At 38.9% G+C, this 11669-nt stretch overlaps 1 protein-coding gene across 1 annotated transcript in view; it reads left to right on the forward strand.

The window, feature by feature from the left end:
* ABCB11 (ATP binding cassette subfamily B member 11) overlaps positions 1-11669 on the forward strand; it is a 47757-nt gene that overhangs the window by 18405 nt on the left and 17683 nt on the right. Inside the window, exons 10-18 of the mRNA XM_080399055.1 lie at positions 176-350; positions 3513-3626; positions 5668-5778; positions 6716-6841; positions 7578-7781; positions 9005-9175; positions 9552-9753; positions 10459-10537; positions 11476-11611. Of these exons, the coding sequence (XP_080255181.1) occupies positions 176-350; positions 3513-3626; positions 5668-5778; positions 6716-6841; positions 7578-7781; positions 9005-9175; positions 9552-9753; positions 10459-10537; positions 11476-11611 (1318 nt within the window). The remainder of the gene's footprint in view (positions 1-175; positions 351-3512; positions 3627-5667; positions 5779-6715; positions 6842-7577; positions 7782-9004; positions 9176-9551; positions 9754-10458; positions 10538-11475; positions 11612-11669) is intronic.

Below are 11669 nucleotides of genomic sequence, written 5' to 3' on the forward strand. Positions count from 1 at the left end.
GGTTTCAGCAGTGGTGTCTCAGTTCAGAGTGAGAGGTTTCAACCTTACGTGGACCCACTGTTAACACAGTGGCCCAGCCAGTCATTGAAGGCAACTCATTTTGTTGCTCATTGCTTGTTTTGAAATCTCTGTCAAATTCACTTAATCCCATTTTATTTCTCTTTTCTTTCTACAGATATGATAAGAATCTGGTGTTTGCTCAGCACTGGGGAATTCGAAAAGGAATAATAATGGGATTGTTCACAGGTTATATGTGGCTTATAATTTTCCTGTGTTATGCATTAGCCTTTTGGTATGGTTCTAAACTTGTCCTTGAAGAAGAAGAGTATTCACCTGGAACTCTTCTGCAGGTACTCATTTTAGCCTGATGCAATTTTTCTGGACTGTTTTTTAAAACATTAATTCTGGAACATGTATCTATAGTGTTCTGGTGTCTGGTGGCTCAGTGGTAACAAAGGCTTTATGTGCCTTTTAAAGATCATTACTTAGTATATATATGAAAGTATAGGACAAAATTGGATATGATTAAAAAACCCACCATCTTTATTTTAAAGATCTGAAATGCTGCTTACTGAGATTGGAAATAATATTTTCATTTGAGAGCCTTCTACACCATTGACAGAGGCCTGAAACCAGCTTTACCATTTTGTGGGTCAGCATATGACTTCTGGGATATTGGGTTCTCTGATGAACTAACTTTGTGGTGAAAAACCCCATTATGGTAAAGAGAAATCTAACCAAAGACAAGTTTTATCAAATCTAACCTCTCTCTCATGAACAGTTTCTGTTACTTTGAATCACCATTTTCTGTTGCTAACTGCCCACCCAGCTCTACAGGTAACAAAGAACATGTAAATATATATACAATAATATATAAACACACTTGGCTGTGGCTCCTGCAGTGTATACAAAAAACCATACTACCCAGCACGGTACAATGCATCCACCTCTGCACAGTAGATGCTTCAGACGTTGATGACCTAAATCCAACAAAACCAACATCTGCAGATATTTTCATTATTTGCTTAAGCCAGGACTGCCCAAATGGCAGGCTGCTGTCCAGACCCAGAGTGAATTTCTCCAGAACCTTGTAAGTGCTGGATAATCTGATGAGACATATATTTCTGCTCCTTCTTTGCTTGTTGCAAACCATGAGAGCTCACAACCACTAGCAGCACGCAGTGCAAAACTTCCTGCTAAATGAAGCTTGGTAAATTACTCTGAGAACACTGTAAAATTAAGTAATTCTGTTCAAGGATGTTGTCCTTCACAGGAAATCATTTGCAACTGCTCTTGACACCCGTAGTTGATAAAAGGTAGTACTGCGAAAAACAAAGAAGCGAGCAATTCCCTTGCCTTGCACATGGTAACTATAGTTCAGTGCTTCCATGTGACATATGGCAAACAGGGGGGAGCTACCCTGTAGCTGAAGAATTGTAGCTGTCAATGGAGAGGCTTTCCCTTAAGCTCCCCTTCCTCTTAAGTTTCCACTCACCTTTCTTGTACTTCATGTTTTCTGCTGTAGAGTCTTAGCCTGGCAGGGGGGAGGAGAGGAAAATTTGTAGATACAAAACATTTACATATGCTTTTCTTGGTCTGTTGTGTACCAGCCATACTGCATTGAGATACACTAAGCATTGTGTTTCCTCCTTCTATTTAATGTACAGAACCTGCTCTCTCATGTTCGTGATGGATTCTGACATGCATATAACCTACTTGCTTTGGGACTCATTCACACATGAAAATTAGTTTATAGTGAAGCTGAGTATGAAATTATGGCATGATCTATATACATCACAGTGTAGGTGTTTGTAGTGCACAGTATGTGTACAGTAGATTCTCCCTCTCGAGCCATGGGGTTATTTTCAGTAGACATCACAATGGTTCAGGGGAGAACTAAGTACTGTGTACTTCCATTTCTTTCTCAACAGTAGTGTTTCCTTATACACTTTGCCCGTTTATCCTGACTGTTGTTTGTGTTGTATTCAAAGGGCTAGATGAGTCCTTGATTGCTTCTTAGCAGAATTCTCATGTGTTGCCAAACTACACAGCAGTTCTAGTGCTCAGGTGAATGTTCAAACTATCAGCCACAACAAAGCAAAAAATTGACCAAAAGCATACACCAAAGATATTATCTAAACATTTATAATCTGTTCTGCCAAACCAAATCTGTAGCTGAAAAACTAAGAAGGAATAAAGCAGAGTAAATTCTAGGCAAAAATTGTTCTTTCTGACAAAAGCACACCCTGGTATATTAGCGCTCAGAAGAATAAGCTATACTTGCAATACAATGCAGCTCACTCCTTGTTGTAAGGACAATGCGTTTGCATGTGTGTGGTATATAAGTGGTAAATAAGCCTTTATCTTTTGATGTTCACCATCTTCCTGTGTCCTGTTCTTTGAAGGCCCTGTCTCTTATTGGAATTGTCAACATTTTCAGCCTTAGATGGTTCCTGTCTGCTCTTAAGAACTTTGATAAAAACCCCTTCATAGGAAATAAGGCATTAGCAGCTCTTAGGATATTTTGAAAAAATACCTTTGGTATTTTGGTTGACATGCTCCAGCTTCACTTGCTTCTAATGTCCAAGGCCAGAGTCCAGGGCTAAATTCTTGGAGTGAAGTGTCCTCTGATATTTGATACTCTGTCCAATTGACTTTATTGTCTGTTGATCCTTCAGGAAGGGTGGACGCTGTGGCTCATTTTCTCCAGTGTTGTTCTGGGCTTAAATCAAAAGGGGTTCCTGGGGCTTTCAGAAGAGGGTCACTAGTGAGTAACTCTTCCCCTTAGTTCTTGGATAAGGACTTGAAACAGTGAGCGTGTTTGGTATGTGCTACCTGCAGAAACTGTCCACCTGGACTGATAGTAATCTCAGCTCAAATAGTGGCTAATCCAGTGTTGGTAGCAACCCTTACAGTTCATTTCTGTGTGACATGGAGAAAAAATATTTCCTGTAGTTGGTACCTGCTCCAGAAGTAAGTTTTGTGAGTATTAGAAGAGACAGGAATGGCAATATACAAAGGTTTTAATAGTGTTCTAAGATGCTTTCTGTTTTTGAACTGTTGTAGCCTCTCATCTGCTTACTGGTAAAGGATATCTCCAAAATAATTTACTTGCCACTGATGTTCAGTTCCAGTCCTTGTTTCAAGACACAGGCACCCAGTCAAATTGAGGTACCTTAAAAATACATCAGTGGCACCTCAGTAAATATCTGGGTGCTCATGTTTTTAGGTCAGAGCAAATATGAGGTAAGTTGATCTACTTCAGCGTGGAAGCAAAGTGGTGAAAGACAGCGAAAATCCCTTCTAAGATGCATTTGCTTGCTTTCTTGTGGACTAATTATGCTCATATAGTGAATCACTGCAGCTAAGCTGAGGCATAAGAAGTCATTAAGTCGCTGTAGTTTGATTTGCCTGTTTAAGCTCTAAACCATAATAAAAATGTGACATCATATTTTGCTAATGTCTTTTTCCACTTCTTCATATTTTGCTAATGTCCTTTTCCACTTCTTCAGGTTTTCTTTGGTGTTTTAGTAGGAGCTTTAAATCTGGGCCAGGCATCTCCCTGTCTGGAAGCCTTTGCCACTGGCCGTGGGGCTGCAGCAAACATATTTGAGACAATAGATAAAGTAAGTAATGCATTTCCAAGCTATGTCACTTTGTAGTGGAAAACTAATTAAGTAAGCTTCAAGCTGTAGTAGTTTTACCTACTGTGTAAATGAGGAAAAATGAGTGCAATTAAAGAATTGATGGTGCAACAGAAAGGTCTAGCAGCATGCACATGGTCTCAGAGAGGGTGTTGAACAGATTTCTTCAGTGGCCTATTTCTGAATAATGAAGTTTTACGTCAGCTACTGCTGTTTTTTACCCCCATTTCTCCTGATGTACAGTTACTGATCAGTGCTGGCCATGGAAAGCGTACAGGCAAGCAGTAATAGTCACCTTGCAGTCAAATTTGCAGCAAGCATCTAACTCCCAGCCTCCAGACGGCATCAAAAGATTTGGCTTGATTGGCATTTGCAGCAAAGGTGGCTGCTGTCACCTGTCCCAGAGCTACCCTGAGTTAAAATGGGACCAAATGAGCAAGGCACTGGTCACGCAGCAGTCATAAATATTAATTGCAATATTATCTAGACAGATAAGATATTTGAAATAAGGTTCTATGAGAAAGTCTGATACCCATTAGCATTTATAAATGAGGATTCCTTTCCATATCTGTATCTGTATAGATATATTTCTATATCCATGTACATCTGTATAAATTTAGTGGTTGTCAAAATACTGCTGATTTCTTAGCAGTACGTAGTATCTCTGATCGTTGACAAGCTTTATTGTGCTGAAAGCTATGTAAACATATTAAAATGCTGCCTGTCTTTTACAGAGCACATAAAGGTATATAAAGAAGGTTAGAGGGGCTGTGGTAATGCTAATGGATTTTTTAGTAACCCTTCAATGTTCTATAATAATAATAGCACATATGCCTTATAAATGTACTTCATAAGCTAAAGCTCTAAGATAGACTGAAAAGGAGATGAAGGAAGGGAAGTGGTCTTCAGAGAAAAATTTTAAAAGCACCAGGAGTTGCAACGGTAAGAATTAATCACAAAATTCAAGATAAGGCTAGGTCAGATAACCTTAGGGTAAAAAACACAAACTAAAGTGAGATTTCATCTGTCTAGAGGAAGGGGGATAAAAGTAGATCCATCTGCTTGCTGCATTTGTAGATTTCTGATTGGACAGTAAAAGCACAGCTCTGCCTTGATACAGATATTTTTCTGGCACTAAACTTACATTCATGCTGCAGTTCCCATTTGCTGGATCAGTGAAACTTTTCTTCATAGCTTAATATCTGAATTTAAGTAAGATACAGTCCTAAAGCAGAACCAATCTTTTAGCTGTTCTTAACATCCTGAAAAATACACATTTCTATATTAAAATTCCCTTCAATCTGTTAGGCTGCATTAAAAATCATGCACGTTTCAATTATCAAATGTTGTTGTTACCACAGTTTTTATTCATTCTCTGTATTCCATGCTTAAACAATATATCCTTAGAAAATTTGATTTTTGGGGGGGTTCCTCAAATTTCTCTTAGTTCTTTGCTCATGTCTAGCAGTCTACAATACCCAAGGCCTGGCCAAAAGTATGTGACCCCCAAAGCACTTAATGGGAAAACTTCAAATAAGGATTCCAGCTCTTAGGACTGGGTGTGCAAGGATGGATGTTTTAAATGCAAAGTGGTGAACCATGCAGACTTTCCAGCAATGAATTGGTTTTCAGTGCTGTAGGAGAATGTTTATGAGTGAAGCAGTGTCATTTTATTCCTAAGGAGCTGGCTAAATTAACTTAGTTAAAACGCCTCACTCAGTCAGCTATTCTGTTCCAGCAAAAACTAGCCGAGTAGGTTGACTGTGTCAATTGCAGTAAGCCTATAAAGAAAAAAAGGTGCATTCATCTTGCCTATACTACCCACCAGTGACAACTCCCCTGTCACTTTGGCCTTCAGTTTCGTGTCCCTTGCCTGCAAGCCCTGGGGCAGAGCCTGCTGCTGGCTCAGTGCAGCCAAGTGCTATTCAAACAGAAGCGCCATGGCTTTGTATAGCATATTTATCTATTGCAGCAGTGTTGGCTGTTTAACAGCAACTAAATAACACAATAATTTCTATCCTAGAAACCCGCCATTGATTGCATGTCAGAAGATGGCTACAAGCTGGATAAAGTACGAGGTGAAATTGAATTTCATAATGTAACATTTCATTACCCCTCCAGACCAGACGTAAAGGTAATTATTCACCATCCATCCCATGAACATAACTACTGTAAAAACCCCAAAATATCCCAGTTCTACTAGCAATTTGTAGATTTTCAGAAGCTAGTTTTCCAGAAGCCTATACCCTCTGTTTAAAAGTAGACTAAATAATTCTTCTATTAAAGGGTTCTTCTACTTACCATTCTGCTTGTTTTACCATTCTGACATACCCATTGCCATACATATTCCTTGCTGCTGAACATAAACTTGTAGCAATTTCAGACAAATTCACCTGCATACAGCTTCTCTGACAATCAGTTATGCACCTGTATTAACATGTGCTAGAGCAGGACACAAAATAATAAGCTGAATGGTGCAAAGAGATTTTATAGAACCTCCCATTACCCTGGGGATGTGCCATCTGACCCATCAAAATGCTAGGAAAAGGTACGGGAACATCGGCTGTATACTCAAATATTTCTCTACTACTGTGTTTGAATTGACAAATTCTCCTTGGAAAAGCATATTATTGGACAAGCAAATGAGTGCTATTGCTCCTAAAGCATATGAAGTACCAGATTCTTCTACATAATTTCACTGTTACATTCTTAATATTTATGCTTTAGCAGACATGCATAATACAAGGTACAGTGTTCTTTAAAGAACTACTGCCAAATTCTCCCGTGTTATTAACTTGACTAGTTCTTAATGATGAACAACAGGAACAAAAAAAGATCAAAATCTGCCTGCCTGTCATGGAAAACAATGCTCTGCATTTATAAACTTTTCAATCAATATAAAAATATTTTGCTTTGCTTTTCCTCTTTCTTCAAAATATTTGTCTGAATTTTGTCAAATAACTTGGAATCTCCATTTTAAGATATAGAATATATCCACTTGGTTGTATGACTGTGAAAGAATTAGAATGGATAGATTTTTTCTTTTTTCTTTTTTTTTTTTTTCTCTCCAGATTTTGGATAACCTTAATATGGTTATTAAAGCAGGGGAAACAACAGCTTTTGTTGGAGCTAGCGGAGCTGGAAAAAGTACAACAATGCAGCTCATCCAGCGTTTCTATGACCCTACTGATGGCATGGTGAGTGTATCAGCCTAGAATATATTTCTCCACCCTTGGGGACTTGAAAGAACAGCATGGTTTCTTCTCTGATGTGGGAAGACTCCTGACTATTTTTTTTTTTTTTAAATGAGAGAAATGTCCTCTTGTGCATTTCAGGGGAATGCAGACCAGTCCTATGGGAAAGGTAAAAAACTGTTAGGAGAAGCTATACCTATAGAATGTAATTCAGGAGTGACAAATCATTTTCCATTCTGGAAAATACAGTGTTGAACATTTACTCATTATCCCATAATATTGCTTTAGTATATGCAATTACCATTTAATAATGTATCGGCTAAGAATATGAATTACATCTATTAACAGTCTCATTCCATTTATGTGTTCCTAGAAGGCACAAATCACATACATGGTGACCTGTATTTGAATGTATAAAAGACAAAGAACCAATTTATTGTAAATATATAATGTTGATTTTGATGATTACTTTCCACCTGATTTTATTTCTGAGGCCAAGCAAAAAGAGTTATCGGGAAATGAAACCAAACAACACAACACCTAAACCCAAGAACTAACATATACTGCTGCAGCTGCATTGCATTTTGTGTATGAAAGCTGCTTTTTACACTGATCATAGAAACTCAGCATCACAGGCTCTTCATTTCCACTGTGTCTTTCTTTGTCTCTGAACTGGAGGAGATAATGTCCTTGATTAATTTTTTTATTTTTTTGTCCATATTTTAATTGGCTTCTGTAGATTACCCTGGATGGCCATGACATTCGTTCCCTTAATATCCAGTGGCTACGCTCACAGATTGGTATTGTTGAACAAGAGCCAGTCCTGTTTGCCACCACGATTGCAGAGAACATTCGCTATGGTCGGGATGAGGCTACCATGGAAGACATAATCAAAGCAGCCAAACAGGCCAATGCTTACAATTTCATCATGGACTTGCCACAGGTATGCTGTGACTCGTAAAATATTTGGCAGAATTTGATGTAAAAATAGAGAATTCTTTTGTCCCTCCCCTCATGCAGCCATTTGTGCTTGGGTAGAAGGGCAGAAGATTAATGTAGACACTAGGCAGCAGCCTTTCCTTTGACTAGAGTTAATTAGGTCTTACTACGTCACCAAGTTAAAAACAAAAAACAAACCACAAACCAAGAAGAATTATCTCCTCAGGAGTCATGCTCAGCTTTCAATATCACGGTAATAATCATAGCATGATTTTAAAATATGTATTTTTCCTGCTATGGACATCTGTTTCTGCTCAAGCCAAAAGCAATTTAGAGCCCAGACTCTCACTAGCCAGCATATGTTTTTGAGCAATCTGTACTGATCCTCACAACCTTATCTCCTATGAGCTCTGTAAGTTGGCTGGAGGTTCCCTTTTCCCCGTTTCCTTCCTTATGATGACAGGGCTTTGATCAGTCCCATAGTATACCCCTTATAAACCCCCTATTTGATAGTACTGGGCTGTTTACTTTTCTAGAATGTTATTTTGCCAGGTTGTGTCTCAAAGGGACACGTTACAACAGTGAACCTGATTGGCAGGATTCAAGTACCATTAGCTAATGTCAGTATCTACTTTTTATCCTTCACCGATGCGTTGCCAGGCTTCCAGGAAAATATTCATAGAAAGACCGTGTAAAGGCCCCTGTTTATTTCCTAGAAATGGAGGAGTAAACAAGATTTGGCTCTAGGTGAATATAATTATCCTGGCTCTCAAGATGCTAGGCTTTGTGTGTTTATTTAATTCTTTGCCTGAACCTGATGCCACCAGAGCATGATGTCCATGAATCACAGACACGGTGTTCATGAGTCACAGGCTATCAGCAGACAAGTCCAGCTCTGTGGAGATTGCTGGTGAGTCATCTGATGGAGAGTGGGCAGGTGTTTCCTTTCCATTTCAGCTTTTGCTGATACAGTCATTTTGAGCCAAACAAGAACATCTCACCTTTTTATCAGTACATACTTTTGGCTTGGGGTTGGAACCCCAGTTCAGGAAAAATGATGTTGTCCATTATGAAGGAAGTTATTTCCTCATTTCTCCTTTGAATCTGGTGCACTAGCAATGTTTTTGTCTTTCAAAGATAATAAATTTTTAAGTGTACTCCCAGGACAAATCTGGGAGACATTTTACCAATGTCTTTACCAGAAGACATTTTTTTTCCTTCACACAGCAATTTGACACTCACGTTGGAGAGGGTGGAAGCCAGATGAGTGGAGGTCAAAAACAGAGGATAGCTATTGCTCGAGCTCTTGTACGAAACCCGAAAATCCTGCTGCTGGATATGGCTACATCAGCGCTTGATAATGAAAGTGAAGCTACTGTCCAGGAAGCACTTCATAAGGTTTGCGATAGATCAGCATAAATCAGACTTGAAAGGGCAGAAATTATTTTTAATGCACATTGCAGAGGGTGCTGCTGAATTGCAACAAAGTGGTGAGAAGCTTTTCTCAATAGCTGTTTCATGTGCACATGTAGAACTTTAGTATTATTGACAGAAAATATTTTTTTCTTACATTGGGACATTCACAGAAAGCTATAGCTCCCTTTGCTCAGAAACAGATGCTCATCTATGGGCTATGGGTGGACTTCAAGTCAAAGTCAGCTGAAAGCAACAGAAAGACTCCTGTTGATTTGACCAAACTCTAGACTACATAGTGCTGGCTCCAAGCATTTTTGTTTGCTATCCTGGGAATGAGGCTTTTGTTGTTCCCTGTCAGGCTCGCCTTGACCGCACCGTAATCTCAATAGCTCACCGCCTGTCAGCCATCAAAGCTGCTGATGTCATCATTGGGTTTGAGCATGGAAGGGCTGTGGAGAGAGGAACTCATGAGGAACTCTTGCAGAGGAAAGGGGTTTATTTCATGTTGGTGACCTTGCAAAGCAAAGGAGACAAAGCACTTAACAGGGAAGACACAGAAAGTAAGTGTTTCGTTTTCTTTTATAAAATGATGCACAATTTCCACAGAATGCAGGTTTTAATATATATTTTTAATGAGGGTTAGTTGCTTCTTTTTTTTTCCTTCCACCTTTATAGCTGAAGTTTAGCATTCACAGAAGTAATGCATTGATACCATGGCCAAAGTGGTTTTACTACACATACACTGAACGACCTTTCTCATATAGATCTGTCCTGAAACATTAATCTTGACCTGCAATACCCGTCATTTTATAGATCCATTTAGTGCTGACAGTCCAGTCCTGCTGCATTTGAAATGCAAGCACATTACAGAATACGCTGAAACCACCCCTATTTGTTTTACTAGAGGCAGATTTGAATCAAAGCTTCTGGAAATGGAGGTCTAATAGAATGATCTGTTGTACTTTTGTGAAGCATCTTACCTTGGAAATGATTATCTTAAAAGAAGAGAGCAATTGCACTGCTAAAATAGGGAGACAGACTTTAGCAGTCACATCCCAAGTGAGATGGTCCTTGGGTTAATATTCAGTTAACTTCATCATGTCAAAGGTTGAGTAGCAAGGTTGTATTGCATTCCTTGCCTTCTACAAAGTATTCCAGTTATGACTTGGAGGCACTGCACTTTTTTCCAGAGCCACAGTGGACTTGGGGTGTATTCAGTTTTAGCACAAACTGAAGAGCTCTATATACTATACTATGTTTTACAGCAGCAGAAAATAACATGGTTGAGCCAAATCTTGAGAAAGTCCAGTCATTCGTCAGAGGAAGCTATCGGGCCAGTTTGCGGTGAGTCTTAAAAATGATTGTAAATCTCAATATGTTTCCAGATCTCTATACTTCATCCCACTATTCCAAAATCCTTATAGTGCTGATGAATCACTTCTCTGTACGTTGCGTAAAGCAGGGTGGAAGGGCTGCAAGTATGTTACTAAGATAAGAGTTCACTTGGAAAGAAATAGCTTGGGTAGTACGTTACTGATTGAAGGCTCATGGGTAAACAGCAAGGTACTTAATGTGACTCTCCTTTCTATCCATAGTACATTCTCTCCAATTCTGTGTTAATGTTCCATTTTTAATATTACTACCCTACAGCCATATATTTGTATTACCTAAAGCACTTTCAGTCCAGCCACTTGAAAAATTACTTGCTGTGCAATTACTTGAGAAATCAATACAATGTACAAGGACATTTTTATTATGGCTTCTGCTTGATGAAAGTTAAAGCATTTTACAGGCCAGACTGTCTTGTAGCTAGACACTTATTATTTCTTTCAGGCAAGCCCATGTTAGACATATGCAAATGAATACATCTACAGTACAGCATTATGTTTCGTCAGGGATAGAGCTGGATTGTTTCAGCATCCCGTTTTGCTGGACTGAGTTACTTGAAAGTGATAACGATGGACTGACTTGGTGTCTTAATGGCTTGTGCAAATATAGTAGGATACAGCACAATTTTACTTTACAAATACACGGTGCAGGGTACATATAAGACGATGACTGAGCGGTGGGGTGAAATATGATTTTGAAAAGTATTTGTCCCTGTTGTGGGATATTTTCTTCTCAAGAAGTGGAGAAAACAAAAAGAAAGAAAAAGTCTGTGGGATTCCTATGATTTGCTTCAGTGAATCCTGATTTAGTTGATACAGAATCTGCATCTGCTTTGCAAGCAAGTATTGTGTTACTGAGCTGTGAAGAGCAGACCATATCTGTCCTCTTTACAGAGCTTCACTTCGGCAGCGCTCCAGATCTCAGCTCTCTAACATGGTCCCTGACCCTCCATTATCCATTGCAAGAGATCATGCAGAGTCTATGTATGTTGTGCCTTCTTATGGAGAAGATGATGGACAAGCAAAAAAGGTCAGGTCCAATAGTTTTTTATTAAATTTTCAACCATACAGGTCATATTACTTGGTAA

The sequence above is a fragment of the Falco punctatus genome (genome assembly GCF_963210335.1).
Source record: "Falco punctatus genome assembly, chromosome: 8".
NCBI classification, from domain to species: domain Eukaryota; kingdom Metazoa; phylum Chordata; class Aves; order Falconiformes; family Falconidae; genus Falco; species Falco punctatus.